Below are 24242 nucleotides of genomic sequence, written 5' to 3'. Positions count from 1 at the left end.
TTACCATGGAACACAAACTTGTGTGTGTGTGTTCCAAAGCCATAGAGGTATACAGCGTTGTGATAATTATCATCCATGTTGCCACCAAAAGTTCTGAGATGATTGCGTTCTACTGAGTGCCACTTAGGTTCCCATGACAATAGCATTTTGATTTGGAATATCCCTTAATTATATAGACCTTGTTTGACTTGATTACATTTCAGAGTCATCCTGTGTTTATAATGTTCTGTTCTTTGATTTTGTTTTAATATTACACACCCTCCCGTACCTGTCTGTTCCCCTGCCCCTGACAGACAGACAGACAGACACAGACAGACACACTCTCTTGACTTCTGAGGGGGAAGCGGGAGTGTGCTTAGCCGAGGAAACACACCTCGTCCTCCCAATGCCTCTCTCTCTCTCTCACACACACACACACACAGTGGCATCAGCAGTAGGTGTTTGCCCAGCGTCTGTTATCTGAAATTGAGTTTATTGTGAAATAGGAAAGTAGCTGTGACTCCTAGACCAGACAGAGCTAAGTGAAAGACCAGACCCTGCAGCTTTAATCCATGTACTGAATTCCAAAATACGCTACACATGCACACGCGTGCGCATCTGCACACAGACACACACACGTGCACTCAGAATACACACGTTAGATCGTCCCCGTAAATGCTCTTTTCTCTTCCCTCTGATGTTTTGTGGACAGAGAACACAAGGAATCGAGGGATTGAGAGTCACCCTATAGCTTTTACTCCTACACACACACACACACACACACACACACACACACACACACACACACACACACACACACACACACACACACAGGCACACACACACACACACACACACACACACACACACTGCATACTCACTCACTAACACAACAATAGTAATGGGGAATACAGAAGAATAAATCTGAGGGATTGACTGAACAGCGCTCTCGCTCATAAACACACTGGAGGAGTAATGGGCTAGGTGCAGGCAGTATTTCACCCTACCAAACAGATCTATGCCCACACACACACACACACACACACACACACACACACACACACACGGCTCCCTGTATTTGTGTGACTGAGGTTGTAATATGCGTTGTAAATCTACCAATAAGTAGATGGCATGCATATAAATCGTCCAGTAAGGAGACTGTGTGCATATAAATCTACCAATGCGTAGTTGGTATGCGTGAGTCAGGAAGTGTTTAGTCCGAGCGTGGTTTAGTGTGTCGGGCCAGACTCGTATCTCAGGTTTTGAGGGATGAAGAGTAACACCAAAGTACGCATCCAGGACAGATAAGACATCGGCCCAGACTATTGATAGCACCAAATTTTGTTTATTATGATTTCCGTTAACTGTTACAAGGCTGTTACGTGATTCCGCAATACTCTTGTCAGGATTATAATGTAACGTACACACACACACACACACACACACACACACACACACACACACACACACACACACACACACACACACACACGCACACACACTGGATGAACTCTAGGCCAAGGGGCACATGGGCAGTGTTGATAGATCTGTTTATTTGGATCCCAGTAAGTTCTCATTTAGTCTACTTAAGCATCTTCCATCACTTGGCTCTCTTTGTTGTTGACACGCCTCTCGCCAGGATTAAAACAGTTTAGTGTTTGGAGTGAAGGTTGTGGGTTAGCTAGAGGGTAGTAGAAGAATGAGGGGGTGATGGGGTTCAGTCTTTCATTTCTGATTGCCAACTTTCCTTACATAAAAAAAGAATTGTGTGTGCATTTATATAATCTGGACTATTCTGCCGTTGTTTCTGGAACCTATGTGAGTCCCGCACACACCAGCACCGTAGCAGTAGGAATCGAAGCCACTTCATTTAGGCCCTAAGCCTTCCACCCCTCCTCCTTTCCTCCTGCTTTTAAGGGGCTTATGGGATAAACAAAGTCAAATAAACGCTGCTTTGACATGTTTCCCGAGTTCCCTCTCTAAGTCATATAGTTGATAGACAGCTATTAACATGGCACGTTGTTGAAGAGGAGGAAAATGGCCAGATAGAATAGAATCTGCAGCCAGTCATAGTGCAAAACCTCAATGCCACCCTATACTCCCTCATAGTACACTTTTGACCAGAGCCCTAAGTGGAGGAATGAAAGATGAAAAAGGATGGGACAGTCTTTGAAAGGAAAATAATCAATACTTGTTTTGCAGTGCTGCAATCTCCTGACAAATGCACAGTGAAAGTATTCACACCCCTTGACTTTTTCCACATTTTGTTGTGTTACAGCCTACATTTTATTTGAGATTGTCACTCCTACACAAAATACCCCGTAATGTCAAAGTGGAATTATGTTTTTAACCTCTTACATCTAGACGTTCCGCTAGCGGAACACCTGCTCCAATATCCAATGATAGGCGTGGTGCGAATTACAAATTCCTCAAAAATACAAAAACGTCCATTTTTCAAACATATGACTATTTCACAGCATTTTAAAGACAAGACTCTCCTTTATCTAACCACACTGTCCGATTTCAAAAAGGCTTTACAGCGAAAGCAAAACATTAGATTATGTCAGCAGAGTACCCAGCCAGAAATAATCAGACACCCATTTTTCAAGCTAGCATATAATGTCACAAAAAACAAAACCACAGCTAAATGCAGCACTAACCTTTGATCTTCATCAGATGACAACCCTAGGACATTATGTTATACAATACATGCATGTTTTGTTCAATCAAGTTCATATTTATATCAAAAACCAGCTTTTTACATTAGCATGTGACGTTCAGAACTAGCATTCCCACCGAACACTTCCGGTGAATTTACTAAATTACTCACGATAAACGTTCACAAAAAACATAACAATTATTTTAAGAATTATAGATACAGAACTCCTTTGTGCAATCGAGGTGTCCGATTTTAAAATAGCTTTTCGGTGAAAGCACATTTTGCAATATTCTGAGTACATAGCCCGGCATCACGGGCTAGCTATTTAGACACCCAGCAAGTTTAGCCTTCACCAAAGTCAGATTTACTATTAGAAAAGTTTGATTACCTTTGGTGTTCTTCGTCAGAATGCACTCCCAGGACTGCTACTTCAATAACAAATGTTGGTTTGGTTCAAAATAATCCATAGTTATATCCAAATAGCGGCGTTTTGTTTGTGCGTTCAAGACACTATCCGAAGTGTAAATAAGGGTCACGGCGCATGACGCATTTCGTGACAAAAAAATTCTAAATATTCCATTACCGTACTTCGAAGCATGTCAACCGCTGTTTAAAATCAATTTTTATGCCATTTTTCTCGTAAAAAAGCGATAATATTCTGACCGGGAGCGGTGGTTTTCATTCAAAGATAAAACATGGAGTCCACTCGTGCACGCGCCTGAGTCTCAAAGTACTGTGACCAGCCACTATCCAAACGCGCTACTTTTTTTCAGCCAGAGCCTGCAAAGCCACGATTCAGCAGAGATCCTCTGTAATGGATAGAGATAATCAAGAAGGCCAACAAATTGTCAGACAGGGCACTTCCTGCATGGAATCTTCTCAGGTTTTGGCCTGCCAAATGAGTTCTGTTATACTCACAGACACCATTCAAACAGTTTTAGAAACTTTGGAGTGTTTTCTATCCAAAGCTAATAATTATATGCATATTGTAGTTTCTGGGCAGGAGTAATAATCAGATTAAATCGGGTACGTTTTTTATCCGGCCGTGAAAATACTGCCCCCTAGCCATAACAGGTTCATTGTTTTTATTTTATTATTATTAAAATAAATTCTATTAAAAAAATTATGAAAAGCTGAAATGTCTTGAGTCAATAAGTATTCAACCCCTTTGTTATGGCACACCTAAATAATTTCAGGAGTACAAAGTTGCTTAACTTCTTGGGGCTATGTGGGACGCTAGCGTGCCACCCGTGGTGCACCCTATCAACAGCAGGTGCATTTCAAGAGCGGCAAATTTGAAACCAAATAAATGTCAAAATTCAAATTTTTCAAACATACAACTATCTTACACCCTTTGAAAGATAAACATCTCCTTAATCTAACAACGTTGTCCGATTTCAAAAAGGTTTTACGGCGAAAGCAAAAAGTTAGATTATGTTAGGAGAGTACATTGACAATAGCTGTGTGTAATGTTTTGTCAATTCAAAGACAGGCGTCACCAAAACCATAAAACCAGCTAAAATGATGCACTAACCTTTAACAATCTCCATCAGATGACACTCCTAGGACATTATGTTAGACAATAAATGCATTTTTAGTTCTATCAAGTTCATATTTATATCCAAAAACAGCGGTTTACTATGGCGTTGATGTTCAGGAAATCGTTTCCCTCCAATAACCGGCAGTCAAGTCAGCACCACAAATTAAATAATTAAAATTAGAAAACATTGGTAAAATATTATATTGTCATTTAAAGAATTATAGATTTACATCTCGTGAACGCAATCAACTTGCCAGATTTAAAAATAACCTTACTGGGAAACCTTACTTTGCAATAATCTGAGCACTGCGCCCAGAAAAATACGCTTTGCTATACAGACAAACGGCCATGTTGGAGAGATCTAAAATCGAAAATACTATGTAAATAATCCATTACCTTTGATTCTCTTCATCAGATGTCACTTCCAGGAATCCCAGGTCCATAACGAATGTAGTTTTGTTCAAAAAAGCTCATCATTTATGTCCAAAAAGCTCCGTGTTGTTAGCACATGATCTAAGCCAGCCGGACTTCTCGTCATGAACGAGGGGAAAAAATATATTTACGTTCGTTCAAACATGTCAAACGTTGTATAGCATAAATCATTAGTGCCTTTTTTAACCAGAACATGAATAATATTCAAGATGGACGAATGCATTCTCTTTTATAACGTATTGGAACGAGGGTACCCAAAGAAATGATGTATTTGGGTGTTCTTGGAACCATTGTTCAGGTTTTTCCTTTGCCCCTGCAACTTCAGAACAAGCATGAGGTAGTCTGCTGCTGGTGGTGTAAGTTTCTCAAAACAAGTGAAATCGCTTGTCTGGTGACTATAACATGCCATTTACAGTGCCTTCAGAAAGTATTCACACCCCTAGAATTTTTCCACATTTTGTTGTTACAGGCTGAATTTAAAATGGATTCAATTTAGATTTTGTGTAACTGTCCTGCACACAATACCCCATCATTTCATAGTGGAATTATGTTTTTAGACATTTTTACAAATTAATAAAAATGTAAAAGCTGAAATGTCTTGAGTCAATAAGTATTGAACCCCTTTGTTATGGCAAGCCTAAATAAGTTCAGGTGTAAAAATGTGCTTAACAAGTCACATTAAGTTGCATGGACTGTGTGCAATAATAGTGTTTAACATGATTTAAATGACTACCTCATCTCTGTGCCCCACACATACAATTATCTGTAAGGTCCCTCAGTTGAGCAGTGAATTTCAAACACAGATTCAACCACAAAGACCAGGGAGGTTTTCCAATGCCTTGCAAAGAAGGGCACCTTATTGGTAGATGGGTAAAAATAATAAAAAGCACACATTGAATATCACTTTGAGCATATTGAAGTTATTAATACAATTTTCTGGATGGTGTATCAATATACCCAGTCACTACAAAGATACAGGCGTCCTTGGCTGTGTGTTTAGGGTTGTTATCCTGTTGGAAGGTGAATCTTCAACCCCAGTCTGAAGACCTGAGCGCTCTGGAGCAGGATTTCATCAAGGATCTCTGTACTTTGCTCTGTTCATCTTTCCCTCCAGAAATGACGCTTGGAATTCAGGCCAAAGAGTTCAGTCTTGGTTTCATTAGAACAGAGAATCTTGTTTCTTATGATCTGAGAGTCCTTTAGGTGCCTTTTGGCAAACTCCAAGCGGGCTGTCATGTGCCTTTTACTGAAGAGTGGCTTCCGTCTGGCCACTCTGCCATAAAGGCCTGATTGGTGGAGTGCTGCATAGATGGTGGTCCTTCTGGAAGGTTCTCCCATCTTCACAGAGGAATTCTGGAGCTCTGTCAGAGTAATCATTGGGTTCTTGGTCACCTCCCTGACCAAGGCCCTTCTCCCCCGATAACTCAGTTTGTCCAGGTGGCCAACTCTAGGAAGAGTCTTGGTGGTTCAAAACATCTTCCATTTAAGAATGATGACCACTGTGTTCTTGGGGACCTTCAATGCTGCAGAAGGTTTTTGATCCCTTTCCCAGAGCTGTGCCTTGACACAATCCTTTCTCGGAGCTCTGCGGACAATTCCTTTGACCTCGTGGCTAGGTTTTGTGTGTATGTACTGACATGTAGGCTATGTGACATTTTAAATTGATGTAGTTCTGTTCTTGTTCATTAATGTTCAGGATTATTTAATGGTTCATGTTTTGTGCGGACCCCAGGAAAAGTATCTGCTTCTATCACAACAGCTATTAGCGATCTTAACCTCTATGGGCTAGGTGGGACGCTAGCGTGCCACCCGTGGTGCACTCCATCAACAGCAGGTGCATTTCAAGAGCGGCAAATTTGAATCCTAATAAATGTCAAAATTCCAATTTTTCAAAAATACAACTATTTTACACCATTTGAAAGATAAACATCTCCTTAATCTAACCACGTTTTACGATTTCAAAAAGGTTTTACGGCGAAAGCATAAATTTAGAGTATGTTAGGACAGTACATTTACAAGAGTTGTGTGTAATGTTTTGTCAAGTCAAAGACAGGGTCACCAAAACCATAAAACCAGCTAAAATGATGCACTAACCTTTTACAATCTCCATCAGATGACACTCCTAGGACATTATGTTAGACAATGCATGCAATTTTAGTTCTATCAAGTTCATATTTATATCCAAAAACAGCGTTTTACTATGGCATTGATGTTGAGGAAATCGTTTCCCTCCAATAACCGGCAGTCAAGTCAGCGTCACAAATTAAATAATTAAAATTAGAAAACATTGGTAAAATATTATATTGTCATTTAAAGAATTATAGATTTACATCTCTTGAACGCAATCAACTTGCCAGATTTAAAAATAACCTTACTGGGAAATCACACTTTGCAATAATCTGAGCACTGCGCCCAGAAAAATACGCGTTGCGATACAGACTAGACGTCATGTTGGGGAGATCTAAAATCGAAAATACTATGTAAATAATCCATTACCTTTGATTCTCTTCATCAGATGTCACTTCCAGGTATCACAGGTCCATAACGAATGTAGTTTTGTTCAAAAAAGCTCATCATTTATGTCCAAAAATCTCCGTCTTGTTAGCACATGATCTAAGCCAGCCGGACTTCTCGTCATGAACGAGGGGAAAAAATATATTTACGTTCGTTCAAACATGTCAAACGTTGTATAGCATAAATCATTAGGGCCTTTTTTAACCAGAACATGAATAATATTCAAGGTGGACGAATGCATACTCTTTTATAACGTATTGGAACGAGGGTACCCAACATGAACTCGCGCGCCAGGTGTCTAATGGGACATCATCGTTCCATGGCTCTTGTTCGGTCAGATCTCCCTCCAGAAGACTCAAAACACTTTGTAAAGGCTGGTGACATCTAGTGGAAGCAATAGGAAGTGCCAAAATATTCCTCAGCCCCTGTGTTTTTCAATGGGATAGGTTTAAAGTCAATACAACACATCAGGTATCCACTTCCTGTCAGAAAATGTCTCAGGGTTTTGCCTGCCAAATGAGTTCTGTTATACTCACAGACACCATTCAAACAGTTTTAGAAACTTTAGAGTGTTTTCTATCCATATATAATAAGTATATGCATATTCTAGTTACTGGGTAGGATTAGTAACCAGATTAAATCGGGTACATTTTTTTTATCCAGACGTGCAAATGCTGCCCCCTAGCCCTAACAGGTTAATAAAATACCAAATACCTCTACCCCTTCATCCTTCTCCCTATGCGTATCCTTTTATCCTTCTCCCTTCATCCTTCTCCCTATCCCTTCATCCTTCTCCCTGTCCCTTCATCCCTTTGTAATCCGTGATTGTCTGTAGACCCTGCTACATACGTCTCGTGTCTGAGCCGTTGAATTCCGACTCCACTTTGTCTCTATACTGACGTTTTGCTTGTTTGATTGACTTACGGACTACACTGTTTGTATTCAACCATATTTCTAGTCACCTTGCCATGTTTAAATGCAATTGTTCGCGCTTTCAATTTTGCCCGAATGCTGCCATCTATCCACGGCTTCTGGTTTGGGTAAGTTTTAATAGTCACAGTGGGAACAACATCCCCTATACACTTCCTGATGAACTTAGTCACCGTGTCAGTGTATACGTCAATGTTATTCTCAGAGGCTACCCGGAACATATCCCAGTCCGCATGATCAAAACAATTTTGAAGCATGGATTCCGATTGGTCAGACCAGCGTTGAACAGACTTTAGCACGGGTATTTCCTGTTTGTGTTTCTGCCTATAAGAAGGGAGGAGCAAAATGGAGTTGTGATCTGATTTGTTGAAGGGAGGGAGGGGGAGGGCCTTGTAGGCATTCCAGAAGGGGGAGTAGCAGTGGTCGAGTGTTTTTCCACAGTGTGTACTACAGTCAATGTGTTGATAGATTTCGGTAGCATTTTCCTCAAATTTGCTTTGTTAAAATCCCCAGCTACAATAAATGTGGCCTCGGGATATGTGGTTTCCAGTTTGCATAAAGTCCAGTGTAGTGCTTGGTGTTTGGGGTTTTAGGCTGGGTTTCTGTACAGCACTTTGATATATCAGCTGATGTAAGAAGGGCTATATAAATACATTTGATTTGATTTTGATTTAGTTCCTTTAGGGCCGTCATGGTATCGGCTTGAGGGGGAATATACTCGGCTGTGTCTATAACCGAAGATAATTATCTTGGGAGGTAATACAGTCGGCATTTGATTGTGATGTATTCTATGTCGGATGAACAAAAGGACTTGAGTTTCTGTATGTTATCACAATCACACCATGAGTAGTTAATCATGAAACATACACCACCGCCTTTCTTCTTCCGAGTTTTCTTTCTCCTGTCTGCGCAGTGTACTGAGAACACAGCTGGCTGTTTGGACGGGACGGTATATCCCGAGAGAGCCATGATTCCATGAAACAGAGTATGTTACAGTCCCTGATGTCACTCTTGAAGGAGATCCACGCCCTGAGCTCATCTACTTTATTGTCCAGAGACTGATTATTAGCCCTCAGATTACAGTGAAGAACGAGACCTGCCTCTGTTCTGGGCCAGCTGTAGTTTTTCTAGGTCCATATTTGCAGCACCTGCCCATATGACTGGGCAATAATTAAGATAATATAAAACTAGAGCCTGCAGGACTTGCTTTGTTTTCAATCCAAGTTGACACCAAGTAATTTAGTCTCCTCAACTTGCTCAACAGCCATTTTATTCATTATCAAATTTAGCTGAGGTCTACAACTTGTACCAAATACAATGCTCTTAGTTTTGGAGATGTTCAGGACTTGTTTATTACTATCCACCTATTCTAAAACTGACTACAACTCTCTGTTTAGGATTGCAGTTATTTCACTAGCTGTGGTTGCACATAGGCTTGAATCATCAGCATACATAGACACACATGCCAGTGGCAGTTCATTGGTAAAAATAGAAAAGAGTAGAGGACCAGTAGAGCTATCCTACGGTACACCACGTTTGACATTAGAGAAGCTTCCATTGAAGAAAACCCTCTGTTATATTAGTCCACATTTTGGCAGAGCTTGAAAAGCCATAACCTGTTGTTGAAAAAAAACATATGTGTTATGATCAATAGTATCATAGGCTGCACTGAAATCTACCAGGACAGTTCCCACAATCATCTTCGTTTCAATTTCTTTAAACCAATCATCAGTCATTTGTGTAAGTGCAGTACATGTTGAGTGCCCCTCTCTATAAGCATTCTGAAAGTCTGTTAATTTGTTTACCGAGAAATAGCATTGTATGCACACTCACAAACACTACGGTCTAAATATTTTGTCAGGTATATTTACTTCTTTTTTTTTTCCTTAAAAGGCGAGATAAGTGTAGCTGGTTCAGACAAAATGTTCTCTACTTCTGTCTGGCATACTGAACTACTGATGACCAGAGACCAGACTGGCTGCTTTGATCCTGGAATTAAACAGTCTACATATCAGACACTCTGTCTACACTTCCTTTCCTTTAACACTATCCCTCTCCCTGCATCCCTCTCCTTCAACCTGGAGAGAAGCCAAAGTAATTCCGCTACCCAAGAATGGCAGAGCACCCTTTACTGGTTTTAACAGCCGACTAATCAACTTGCTACCGACTCTTAGCATACTTTGGGTAAAAAGGTGTGTGACTACATGTGTGTGTGTGTGTTTTTAGAAGTAAGTCAATAGTATTTCTAGCAGTGTTAACGGTGTGTCTGTGTTGCTGTTAGAGACGGGGAGACTGTATTAAATTAGTCAGCAGAAAGACTCTAACCAGCCAGTCAGTCTGTGATCTCTCTAAGCTCTGTAAACAAACACGCATCCTCTGGGACGCACGCTGACTGACTGCTCATACTGACTCTGACTGAGAGACAGAGAGGCTGGACCAAGGAGACAGAGAGAAGGGGGTGAGGGAGGGAGGGAGGATTCACAGCTGACTTAACACTTTAGAGAGAGAGACATCTTGTTCAAATCAAATGAAATGTATTTATATAGCCCTTCTTACATCAGCTGATATCTCAAAGGGCTGTACAGAAACCCAGCCTAAAACCCCAAACAGCAAGCAATGCAGGTGTAGAAGCACGGTGGTTAGGAAAAACTCCCTAGAAAGGCCAAAACCTAGGAAGAAACCTTGAGGAACCAGGCTATGTGGGGTGGCCAGTCCTCTTCTGGCTGTGCCGGGTGTAGATTATAACAGAACATGGCCAAGATGTTCAAATGTTCATAAATGACCAGCATGGTCAAATAATAGTAATCACAGTGGTTGTCGAGGGTGCAACAGGTCAGCACGGCCAGGTCGACTGGGGACAGCAAGGAGTCATCATGCCAGGTAGTCCTGAGGCATGGTCCTAGGGCTCAAGTCCTCCAAGAGAGAATTCGAGAGAGCATACTTAAATTCACACAGGACACCGGATAAGACAGGAGAAATACTCCAGATATAACAGACTAACCCTAGCCCCCCGACACATAAACTACTGCAGCATAAATACTGGAGGCTGAGACAGGAGTGGTCAGGAAACACTGGCCCCATCCGATGATACTACCGGACAGGGCCAAACAGGCCAGATATAAACCCACCCACTTTGCCAAAGCACAGCCCCCACACCACTAGAGGGATATCTTCAACCACCAACTTAACATCCTGAGACAAGGCCGAGTATAGCCCACAAAGATCTCTGCCACGGCACAACCCAAGGGGGGCACCAACCCAGACAGGAAGACCACGTCAGTGACTCAACCCACTCAAGTGAGTTGAGTCACTGATGTGGTCTTCCTGTCTGGGTTGTTCTACCTCTTCAATTGCATCTCCTGATCAATGTCTGACAAATTATCAATCCGTTGTTTTAAACAAGAATTTATTCTGCTTTTGAGTATTGTTCATTTTATTTTCTGTTATTTCTCATGTCTGTGTGCGTCTCTCTCTCTCAGGACGTGGAGATCAGGTCGAACGCAGCTCTCTACCTCCCCCAGATCAGTGACCTGCTGAACCGCGTGCCCCGTCAGATGCTGCTGCTACTGAAGACCAATGATCTTCTCAGAGGCATTGAGACCACCCTGCAGACCAGAGCTGCCTCCTCCTCCTTCATCAACATGTCCCGATGCTGCACCAGGGCTGTAGCCAGGTAGACCCTGACCTCTAACCCCTAACCCTAACCCTGCAGACCAGAGCTGCCTCCTCCTCCTTCATCAACATGTCCCGATGCTGCACCAGGGCTGTAGCCAGGTAGACCCTGACCCAGGGGCGGAAATCCTGCTCACCGAGTCAGCATATACATCAATGTTATTGTCTGAAGCTATCCAGAACATATCCCAGTCCACGTGATCGAAGCAATCTTGAAACGTGGAATCCGATTGGTCAGACCAGCGTTGTATTGACCTGAGCACGGGTGCTTTCTGTTTTAATTTCTGTCTATAGGCTGGGAGAAACAAAATGGACTCATGGTCAGATTTGCTGAAGGCAGGGTGTGGGCAGGGGCGGAAATCCCGGGGGGGATGGGGGGGACACGACCCCCCCATCCTGGGAAAAATATGATTTGTCCCCCCCAATATATCACTGAAACATAACTATGTAATTTAAATAATATTAATAATACGCAATGAAAGCAATTGTGCTGATTATAGACACTTAATAGCGCGTTTTTAAGTTTCAAAAGATTGCGACCCCCCCCCACCCTTTGCCTCACAATGGTTTGATCCACTGCCAGTTCCTTAGTTGGCAAGGTAACAGAGGGGTTGTATCTACTGTCTGAAAGGCACTCAATGAACGTAACTGACGTGAGGTTAATCTAGTCAATCGCGCACACACACTAGCTGAATATGCAGAGCTAGCGCGCAAATATTAACTATTAAGCTAGCTAGTACCTATACCATTTATGTGGCGTCGTCAAAGATGGAATCTTTGCTATCGTCAATTTATTCCAAGATCAGCATGCAGATGATGTAAGTTAGTGCTTCAAAGTCCCTGTGATAAGGTTAGCGATAAACTGAAGTCCAAACTGAACAGAACTACACTCTCTTCTACCATTGTCTTAAATATATTTAATGGTCTCGTTGCAAAAGCTAAATTGTCGCAAGGGAACTTTTATTTATTTATTTTATTTCACCTTTATTTAACCCGGGTAGCAAAGATTATAGCAAACACCACTGAAACTGAATTGGTGCTCGCTAGCTTTGCAAATTCAGCTATTGTTGGAAGCCAGCAAATATGAAACAAACTATTAAAATTACAAAAGGTTGCAGCATATGTTGTGTAAATGGTGAACTCATACAGCTGTCAACTCTTGTCATTTTAATCCGTTTCACATTTGCTAGCTACCTTTTAGATCGAAGCCCAAATAGAATGATAGAAGATGATAGAAGCCCATCTCCTACTGTAAATAACCTACACCCTGCGTGTGTGTGTAGCCAGCCAGCCAGCCAGCCAGGTACAAAAATGGCAGAAAAATAAAAGACGGACATCAGAGTATTTTTCAATACACCAAAACGCATAGTAAGAACCCTAGTAGCCTAATATCTCAAAGACTAGTTGATAAAATGTTCATAAGAAAGAAATGAAATTCTAATGGAAATGTTTCACAATGATGTCATTAGGCAGAGCAGGCAACAGATGGCACACAGACAGCAGAGTTGGGGACAGATATGCAGGGACAGACTGGCAGAGACACGGAGTCTCCGGTAAGTTTGTTGAGTCTTTGTTTGGCAACATTATGAAAGGTTCTCAATTTTTTTGACTTGTAAAATAGGAACATAATTGGAAAATGCCATGGATACCCCCACTCTCAACTTAAACTGGTGACTGAACTAAGATTTGTTAAAGGCAATGATATTGCTGTTGTGATTAGTTGTGTAGTTTTGGGTACCGGTAGTTAGGAGTACGGCAAACACCTTATTTCTTTGGTTCCTCAATATACATTTACCATATTACAATGTAGGCTATGTGTTACAGCACTACTTTTGGTGTCCCCCTCAGGAATTGCTCTTGAGAAAATTTCATGTAATTGTCCCCTCCAAAGTTGATATCAGATTTTCGCCCCTGCCCTGACCTCTAACCCTAATCCTGCAAACCAGAGCCTGCTCCTCCATCATCATGTCCCAATGCTGCACCAGGGATGCAGACAGGTAGACCCTGACCTCTAACCCCTAACCCTAATCCTGCAGACCAGAGCCTGCTCCTCCTCCATCATCATGTCCCAATGCTGCACCAGGGATGCAGACAGGTAGACCCTGACCCCTAACCCTGGAGACCAGAGATTAATCCTTCTCCTTTATCAACATGTCCTGATCAAATCAAAGTTTATTTGTCACGTGGTCCGAATACAACAGGTGTAGAACTTACAGTGAAATGCTTACTTACAAGCCCTAACCAACAGTGCAATTTTTAAGGAAAAAATAGGTATTAGGTGAACAACAGATAAGTAAAGAAAAAAATTAAAACGACAGTGAAAATAACAGTAGCGAGGCTATATACAGGTGGTGCCGGTACAGAGTCAATGTGCAGGGGCACCGGTTAGTCGTGCTAATTGAGGTAATATGTACATGTAGGTAGAGTTAAAGTGACTATGCATAGATGATAAACAGAGAGTAGTAGCAGCGTAAAAGAGGGTGCTGGCGGGTGGGGGGGTGGCGGGACACAATGCAAATAGTCTGGGTAGCCAATGTACGGGGGGCACCGGTTAGCCGGGCTAATTGAGGTATATGTACATGTAGGTATAGTTAAAGTGACTATGCATAGATGATAAACAGAGAGTAGCGGCAGTGTTAAAGAGGGGTTGGCAGGGGTGAGGGGGGAGTGGCGGAACACAATGCAAATAGTCCAAGTAGCCATCTGATTACATGTTCAGAAGTCTTATGGCTTATGGGGAAAAGCTGTTGAGAAGCCTTTTGGTCCTAGACTTGGCGCTCCGGTACCGCTTGCCATGCAGTAGCAGAGAGAACAGTCTATGACTGGGGTGGCTGGGGTCTTTGACAATTTTTAGGGCCTTCCTCCGACACCGCCAGGTATAGAGGTCCTGGATGACAGGCAGCTTGGCCCCAGTGATGTACTGGGCCGTACACACTACCCTCTGTAGTGCCTTGCAGTTAGAGGCCGAGCAATTGCCATACCAGGCAGTGATGCAACCAGTCAGGACGCTCTCGATGTTGCAGCTGTAGAACCTTTTAAGGATCTGAGGACTCATGCCATGCAACATCCCTGATGCAACATCCCTAATGCTGCACCAGGGATGTAGACAGGTAGACCCTGACCTCTAAACCCTAACCCTGGAGACCAGAGCTTCATCCTTCTCCTTTATCAACATGTCCTGATGCTGCACCATGGATGTTGCCAGGTAGACCCTGACCTCTAACCCTGGAGACCAGAGCTTCGTCCTTCTCCTTTATCAACATGTCCTGATGCTGCACCAGGGATGCAGACAGGTGGACCCTGACCCCTAACCTTGGAGACCAGAGCATCGTCCTTCTCCTTTATCAACATGTCCTGATGCTGCACCAGGGATGTAGACAGGTGGACCCTGACCCCTAACCCTGGAGACCAGAGCATCGTCCTTCTCCTTTATCAACATGTCCTGATGCTGCACCAGGGATGTAGCCAGGGAGGCCCTGACCTCTAACCCCTAGCCCTAACCCTGCAGAGGGTTCCAGTCCCTCTGTGACAGTCCTGCTGCTCTGTGTCAGTCCACCACACGCACCACTAATCTATGTGCATCCCCTTAGACAAGCAACACACATGCTTTGACACACACATTTGTATCACATCAGTTTCAGTAATCATTATTTAAGCTTTAGGAAAATGTAAACATTTCTTACTTGCGGTCCTTCCCCCTCCTCACTCTCTTCCTTCCTCCCCTCTCCTCTCTGTATGTCTGTGTGTGTAATTGGCTGGCTGAATGCTGTGATTATATTGTACTTTCAGTGGCAGTCAGCAGTGGCCATATTGATTCAGTCTTACCATTGTAATGAACAACTCCATGATTGTCTCTGAGAAAAATCATTAGGACAGAGAGGAGGGGAGGGTGCTGGACGCCTCCGGGAAAAAAAGGGGATGAGAGGGGTGGAGGAGAGGAGATGAAGTGTGAGAAGGGTGGAAAGGAGGAGCAAGGAGAGTGAAAAAAGAGGGAGGAGGGGAGGAGAGAGGGGAGGATAGATGAGGAAGAGAGGGGTGCAAAGGAGAAGAGGGGGAGGCAGTGAGACGTGAAATTCAGTGTTTTGCTCCAGCAGCTCTCTATTTAAACTAAGCAGTAGTAGAATGCAGATCTACAGGGAATTAGATGGGGAATATTGGGCTTAATTGAGCTTGCCTGGCTCAAAAATAGTGGCAAAAGTGCAAACCCCGCCCATTTGCTCTGGCCCACCAGGCAGATTCAATCGGACGCTCAAAGTATTTGAAAGAAAACAAATATAACAAGAGAGAGAGAGACACTTTGCGATGGCTTTCCCTGTGCTGTGTAATTGGTTGGGAGAGGAGGAATGATGGCTTAGACAACATGTCCCTTCATCTCTTTCCTCAAGGAGAACACATTGTCCTACCACAGGGCAGGCCACACACATACACACACCAGAGAGAGCTGTCTGGTACAGCAGAGTCAGTGTCTCCCCAGTCTGTGCTGTGACAACACTACAGTGTGGTGGAGGATGATCCTTATAAAACATTCAGTAGTCAGTCATGTTATAATCTCACCATGGTGTTATGCAATGAATAACGCAGCATTGGGATTCCTGGTGAGTCCCGTTATTCCACTGTTATACTGTACTGCACTGTCTCATCATATTTCTTTTTTGGGGGTGGGGGGAGGGGTAAATCAGCTTTAATATTGTAGATGCATTGTAGATTCCATCATTGTAATTGTCTGTATCACTTCCAATCCCCCATATATTTTTTTGCAAATATACAGTTGAAGCCGGAAGTTTACGTTCACCTTAGCCAAATACATTTAAACTCAGTTTTTCACAATTCCTGACATTTAATCCTAGTAAAAATTCCCTGTCTTAGGTCAGTTAGGATCACCACTTTATTTTAAGAATGTGAAATGTCAGAATAATATTAGAGAGAATGATTTATTTCAGCTTGTATTTCTTTCATCACATTCCCAGTGGGTCAGAATTTTACATACACTCAATTAGTATTTGGTAGCATTGCCTTTAAATTGTTTAACTTGGGTCAAACATTTTGGGTAGCCTTCCACATGCTTCCCACAATAAGTTGGGTGAATTTTGGCCCATTCTTCCTGACAGAGCTGGTGTAACTGAGTCAGGTTTGTAGGCGTCCTTGTTCGCACACGCTTTTTCAGTTCTGCCCACACATTTTCTATAGGATTGAGGTCAGGGCTTTGTGATGGCCACTCCAATACCTTGACTTTGTTGTCCTTAAGCCATTTTGCCACAACTTTGGAAGTATGCTTGGGGTCATTGTCCATTTTGAAGACCCATTTGTGACCAAGCTTTAACTTCCTGACTGATGTCTTGAGATGTTGCTTCAATATATCCACATGCTTTACCTTCCTCATGATGCCATCTATTTTGTGAAGTGCACCAGTCCCCCCTGCAGCAAAGCACCCCCACAACATGATACTGCCACCCCCGTGCTTCACAGTTGGGATGGTGTTCTTCGTCTTGCAAGCATCCCCCTTTTTCCTCCAAACATAATAATGGTCATTATGGCCAAACAGTTATATTTTTGTTTCATCAGACCAGAGGACATTTCTCCAAAAAGTATGATCTTTGTCACCATGTACAGTTGCAAACCATAGTCTGGCTTTTTTTTATGGTGGTTTTGAAGCAGTGGCTTCTTCCTTGCTGAGCGGCCTTTCAGGTTTTGTCGATATAAGACTTGTTTTACTGTGGATATAGATACTTTTGTACCTGTTTCCTCCAGCATCTTCACAAGTTCCTTTGCTGTTGTTCTGGGATTGATTTGCACTTTTCGCACCAAAGTGCGTTCATCTCTAGGAGACAGAACACGTCTCCTTCCTGAGCGGTATGACGGCTGCCTTGTCCCATGGTGTTTATACTTGCGTACTATTGTTTGTACAGATAAACGTGGTACCTTCAGGCGTTTGGAAATTGCTCCCAAGGATGAACCAGACTTGTGGAGGTCTACAATTCAGGTCTTGGCTTGATTTCTTTTGATTTTCCCATGATGTCAAGCAAAGAGGCACTGAGTTTGAAGGTAGGCCTTGAAATACATCCACAGGTATACCTCCAATTGACTCAAATGATGTCAATTAGCCTATCAGAAGCTTCTAAAGCCATGACATCATTTTCTGGAATTTTCCAAGCTGTTTAAAGGCACAGTCAACTTAATGTATGTAAACTTCTGACCCACTGGAATTGTGATACAGTGAATTATAAGTGAAGTAATCTGTCTGTAAACAATTGTTGGAAAAATTACTTGTGTCATGCACAAAGTAGATGTCCTAACCGACTTGCCAAAACTATAGTTTGTTAACAAGACATTTGTGGAGTGGTTGAAAAACAAGTTTTAATGACTCCAACCTAAGCGTATGTAAACTTCCGACTTCAACTGTGTGATTACAGGCTGTAAATGGCCAGAAACAAAGTACTTTCTTCTGAAACTCGTCAATCTATTCGTGTTCTGAGAAATGAAGGCTATTCCATGTGAGAAATTGCCAAGAAACTGAAGATCCCGTACAATACTGTGTACTACTCCATCACAGAACAGAGCAAACTGGCTCGAACCAGAATAGAAAGAGGAGTGGGAGGCCACGGTGCACAACTGAGTACATAAGTGTCTAGTTTGAGAAACAGACGCCTCACAAGTCCTCGACTGGCAGCTGTATTAAATAGTACCCGCAAAACACCAGTCTCAACAGTGAAGAGGCGACTCCGGGATGTTGTCGTTCTAGGCAGAGTTTCTCTGTCCAGTGTCTGTGTTCTTTTGCCCATCTTAATCTTTTCTTCTTATTGGCCAGTCTGAGATATGGCTTTTTATTTTCAACTCTGCCTAGAAGGCCAACATCTTGCTCAGTTGTGCACCGGGGCCTCCCACTCCTTCTATTTTGGTTATAGACAGTTTGCGCTGTTCTGTACATTAACAATGTCTTCACTGTATTTCTTATCAAATTGATGTTATTTTAATGGACACAAAATGTGCTTTTCTTAACAAGGACATTTCTAAGTGACCCCAAACTTTTGAACGATAGTGTATATACATAACTTTTTTTGAAATATATTTTCCTTTATTACTTTCTAACCCTACCAGCCCTCCCCTAATTGGAATAAACTAGTGAACAACGACGCTTAGGCCTCTACTTCCAGCTTATACAGACTATTTACATTTTATGGACAAAGTCTATTTTACTATAATTCTATTTTGTTTGTTTTTACTTCTGTCCTTCCTCTACCTTCAACCTCTCCCATCCATCCAGTTTCTATTTGCCATATCTTTAAATGTTCTTAACCCATATACGTTTTACATTAGTTATCTTATTATTTGTTGCTAGTAGTCCCAACCTTCAGCTCCATTCAACCCCTCCCATCTATCTCAATACCATCCATATTGGATTTCGTCCTCTTTCTTTCTGTCCCCATCCATACCTTCCTCTCTCTTTCTAATTTTCTCGCTCTCTCTCGCTCTCTCTCGCCCTCTCTCTCGCCCTCTCTCTCGCTCTCTCTCTCGCTCTCTCTCGCGCTCTCTCTCGTGCTCTCGCTCTCATATCATCTCTCGCTCTCTCATTCTCATATCATCTCCCTCGCGCTCTCTCTCTCTCTCTCTCTCTCATTCGTCCTCTTTCTTTCTGTCCCCATCCATACCTTCCTCTCTCTTTCTAATTTTCTCGCGCTCTCTCGCTCTCTCTCGCTCTCTCTCGCGCTCTCTCTCATATCATCTCGCGCTCTCTCTCATATCATCTCTCTCTCGCTCTCATATCATCTCTCTCTCGCTCTCATATCATCTCTCGCTCTCTCGCTCTCATATCATCTCTTTCTCTCTCTCTCTGTCTTTCTCTGTCTCTCGCTCTCATATTATCTCCCTCGCGCTCGCTCTCTCTCTCTCTCATTCGTCCTCTTTCTTTCTGTCCCCATCCATACCTTCCTCTCTCTTTCTAATTTTCTCTCCCTCTCTCTCTCTCTCTCTCTCATTCGTCCTCTTTCTTTCTGTCCCCATCCATACCTTCCTCTCTCTTTCTAATTTTCTCTTGCTCTCTCTCTCTCTCTCTCCCATTCGTCCTCTTTCTTTCTGTCCCCATCCATACCTCTCTCTCTCTCTCTCTCTCTCTCTCTCTCTCTCTCTCTCTCTCTCTCTCTCTCTCATTCGTCCTCTTTCTCATTCGTTCTCTTTCTTTCTGTCCCCATCCATACCTTCCTCTCTTTCTAATTTTCTCTCTCTCTCTCTTTCTCTCTCTCTCATTCGTCCTCTTTCTTTCTGTCCCCATCCATACCTTCCTCTCTCTTTCTAATTTTCTCTCGCTCTCTCTCTCTCATTCGTCCTCTTTCTTTCTGTCCCCATCCATACCTTCCTCTCTCTTTCTAATTCTCTCTCTCTCTCTCTCTCTCTCTCTCTCTCTCTCTCTCTCTCTCTCTCTCTCTCTCTCTCTCTCTCTCTCATATATCTCCCCCCATAACTTGCTGGTTCATAAGATTACATCACATCTTGTTTCCTGTCAGGCACAAGCGGAGCACGGCGCAGTCGAGGGCACGGCGTCTCCAGATCACCATGTCGGAGTCTCTGACCCTTTGGCAAATCAGCCTGTACGAACTGTTCCTGTGGGTCAAGGGCTCAACACTAGGAGGGTGGGTCGGCTCACTGCTCAGCTGTCTACACTACACACACTGATCAGAGAAGAGAGGCAACGACACAGACACGCATAAAGACACACACACACACACAGGCAGACAGACAGACAGACACATACACACTTATGTACACACATATACCCTCACACTACGGCGTACACAAATAGGGCCTTTGGGACACAGAGTCATGAAGACACACCAACAAAACTTGACACAAATGCAAACACACAAACACACACACACAGTTGACACACGCACAGTCAGGCAATCCGCTCCAAACGCACGGAGACAGTATAACCACTGAGTAAACCGATGGATAGACAGAGGTAGGTATCAATAGAACAGACAGACGGAAAAGAAAGTGACTGGGTCAAGCGTCTGGTACTGCTCTGCTGTTAGTCCATTGGATGAAGAGGAAAGTTCAGGAACAGTTTGCTCAGCCATGACTATCCTATGGAGTGCTGTAAGTGATTGTTGTGAATACACGTACTGTAAAATAATATCATTTATATTTTTTAAAACAAAGTGGCCCGCTGAATTTATACTGAACGAAAATATAAACTCAACATGCAACAATTTCAAAGATTTTACTAAGTTACAGTTCATATAAGGAAATTGGTCAATTGAAATTAATTTATTAGACCCTAATCTATAGATTTCACATGACTGGGCAGTGGTGCAGCCATGGGTGAGCCAGGCCCTGCTAATCAGAATGAGTTTTTCCCCACAAAAGGGCATTATTATTGGCACGTTGAGTTCACATTAGGTGACAACTCAATCAATTGCAGATCAAAATTAGATGTTGAACTGACATCTGTGCCCAGTGTAATATGGTCAAAGCCACTCACTGTACATAAATGGCAACAACAGTTTGTATTTATTCATGTTACCTCAGTACTGTATGTACTGTAAATGTGCATTGATGCAGAATGAAGTGTCATATTTCTGTTCAGAAATGGATGGACTGTTTTCCACATTACATTCCTCTGCTTTTCTCTCTGTTTATCTCCTCTTCCCCCTTGATTCTGCAACAATTCCACTCTCCCTCTTTCTTCACCTCACTCTCTCTTCTACCCCTCTCTCTAATCTCCTCAGAACATCTTGCTGTTACTGTCCAGCTTTTTGTAACCACTGGTTTCTGGAGCATATTATTTTATTAACTGTAAATGAATTTTACCTTAACCATTGTCAACGTACAGTTCCAAGACTGTATGTTTAGCATTGGTATTGCTATCATTTTATTATACGGATTTAAATTGAAAATAAGTGATACAATTTTGTATCACATTACATTTTTTTGTTATCTTTGAATATGTTTTAGTTTGATTTTTCTGTGAATTATTTTATTTATCCTATTTATTGGTGGAGTTGTTGGAGGTGTGGAGGAGAGAGGAGTTATTGTTTACTCATAATGAGTTTGCATGGGGAATGGAAATAAATGGAAATAATCCCAATTGAACACACACACTGCTCTCTCTGTTTAGCTTCATTGTCTGTTCTGGAATGCATAGTTTTTTGGGGGGGGATTCTTGTCATTAAAAACACCAACTAAACAATTTGGACAATGTTGTGGGGGGTGGCAGAGTTATGTGGTAAAAAGTGAGGTAGTGAGAAAGATGGAGTGAGAGGAACAGAAATTGTGTAAAAGTTCACTTTATTTTTATTTACTAAATCTGTATTTTGTACAGCAACTCTGAGTTAATACATGTTATAATCACCTTACAGCTGTGAGTCTTTCTGGATACGTCTCTAAGAACTTTGCACACCTGGATTGTACAATATTTGCTAATTATTCTTGAAGAAATTCTTAGTTCTGTCAAGTTGATTGTTGATCATTGTTAAAAAGCCATTTTCAAGTCTTTCCATAGATTTTCAAGCTGATTTACGTCAAAACTGTAACCAGGCAACTCAGGAACATTCAATGTCATCTTGGTAAGGAACTCCAGTGTATATTTGGCCTTGTGTTTTAGGTTATTTTCCTGCTGAAAGGTGAATTTGTCTCTGTGTCTGTTGGAAAGGAGACTGAACTAGGATTTTGCCTGTGCTTAGCTGTATTCCGTTTCTTTTTATCCTAAAAAAAACTCCCTAAATCTTGATGACAAGCATACCCATAACATGATGCAGCCAACAGCATGCATGAAAATATTAAGCGTGGTACTCAGTGATATGTTGAGGTGGATTTGCCCCAAACATAACACTTTGTATTCAGGACATAAAGTTAATTTATTTTCCACATTTTTTGCAGTTTTACTTTAGTGCCTTATTGCATGCAAACAGGATGCATGTTTTCAAGTATTTTTATTCTTCCTTTTCACTCTGTCATTTAGGTTAGTATTGTGGAATAACTACAATGTTGTTGATTGATCTTCAGTTTTCTCCTATCACAGTCTAACTGTTTTAAAGTCACTGTTGTCCTCATGGTGAAATCCCTGAGCGATTTCCCTCTCTGGCAACTGAGTTAGGAATGATGCCTGTATCTTTTTTACATTTTTAAATTTTTTACCTTTATTTAACTAGGCAAGTCAGTTAAGAACAAATTCTTATTTTCAATGGCGGCTTAGGAACAGTGGGTTAACTGCCTTGTTCAGGGGCAGAACGACAGATTTATACCTTGTCAGCTCGGGGATTTGAATTTGCAACCTTTCGGTTACTAGCCCAACGCTCTAACCACTAGTGACTAAGTGTATTGCTACACTATCCAAGGTGTTATTAATAACTTTACCATGCTCAAAGGGATATTCAATGTCTGCATTTAAATTTGTTACCCATCTACCAATAGGTGCACTTCTTTGCAAAGCATTGGAAAAGCTTCCTGGTCTTTGAGGTTGAATCTGGGTTTGAAATTAATGTAGGAGAATATAACACATTAGATCTGGTAAAAGAGCCTGAGACAGCAATGGGGTCAAACTGTAGAACCCAGTTCCTATATTGTAATATAAAAATTGATTTTATCAAACAAAACTATGCTACATTTTATCTCTGGGACCCTCAGGATGAGAAATCAGAGCAAGATTACTGAATGTAAGTTCATTATTTACCTTCAGAGGTGAATGTATCAAACCAGTTACCGTGGTAAGTGTTTTGTTGTTGTGCACTATCCTCAACCATAGCCTGGTATTTGTTATATAATAGCTACTATAAATTGGACACTGCAGTTAGATTAACAAGAATTTAAGCTTTCTGCCCATATAAGACATGTCTATGTCCCGGAAAGTTGGCTGTTGTATTCAATGTTTTCTAGTCACATTATTGCATATTGAGCAACAACCATCCCGGTTTAGGGACACCGATCCTGTAGAGGTTATTAAACACTATTATTGCACACAGTCCATGCAACTTAATATGTGACATTATTACTCCTGAACTTATTTAGGCTTGCCATAACAAAGGGTTTGGATTCTTATTTACTCAAGACATTTTAGCTTTTCATTTTTAATTAATTTGTAATTTTTTTTAAACATATGAAATTATGGGGTATTGTGTGCAGGACAGTGACACAAAATCCAAATTTTATCAATTTTAATTTCAGGATGTAACATAACAAAATGTGAAAAAATGTATGGGGTGTGAATACTTTCTGAAGGCACTGTAAATGGCATGTTATAGTCACCAAATACTTTTTTTTGCGATTTCACTTAGTTTTGAGAAACTTAACCCACCAGCAATAGACTTCCTCATGCTCGTTCTGCAATTGCAGGGGCACAGAAGAAACCTGAACAAAGGCTCCAAGAAACCCCAAATACAAATACGTACTCTTTTAGAGATATGACAAATGTAAAATTGTCTTAACATTTCAACTGTAATTTTCTGATTTGTTTAAACGATTTTATTAAATCGTGTAAGTTCACAATGCAGATAATGGTCTTGCAGTTCCATACACCTTACTGAT

At 41.7% G+C, this 24242-nt stretch overlaps 1 protein-coding gene and 1 long non-coding RNA gene across 3 annotated transcripts in view; both read left to right on the top strand.

Moving 5' to 3' along the window:
* adck1 (aarF domain containing kinase 1) overlaps positions 1 to 21816 on the top strand; it is a 175856-nt gene extending 154040 nt beyond the window's left edge. For both annotated transcript variants that reach the window (XM_014196121.3, XM_045718532.2), the window contains 2 exons: positions 11534 to 11727; positions 20225 to 21816. In XM_014196121.3, coding sequence (XP_014051596.1) covers positions 11534 to 11727; positions 20225 to 20393 — 363 coding nt within the window. In that variant the 3' untranslated portion in view covers positions 20394 to 21816. The remainder of the gene's footprint in view (positions 1 to 11533; positions 11728 to 20224) is intronic.
* On the top strand, positions 11838 to 18854 carry LOC145879396 (uncharacterized). Its single transcript, XR_014392248.1, has 2 exons — positions 11838 to 14110; positions 14324 to 18854. It is a non-coding gene; the product is annotated as an uncharacterized LOC145879396 (long non-coding RNA).
* Positions 21817 to 24242: the final 2426 nt, after the last annotated feature.

The sequence above is a fragment of the Salmo salar genome, chromosome 01, assembly GCF_965601325.2.
Source record: "Salmo salar chromosome 01, fSalSal1, whole genome shotgun sequence".
NCBI classification, from domain to species: Eukaryota; Metazoa; Chordata; class Actinopteri; order Salmoniformes; family Salmonidae; genus Salmo; species Salmo salar.
The sequence above is the reverse complement of the archived record's forward strand: the minus strand, read 5'-3'. Positions and strand labels throughout refer to the sequence as shown.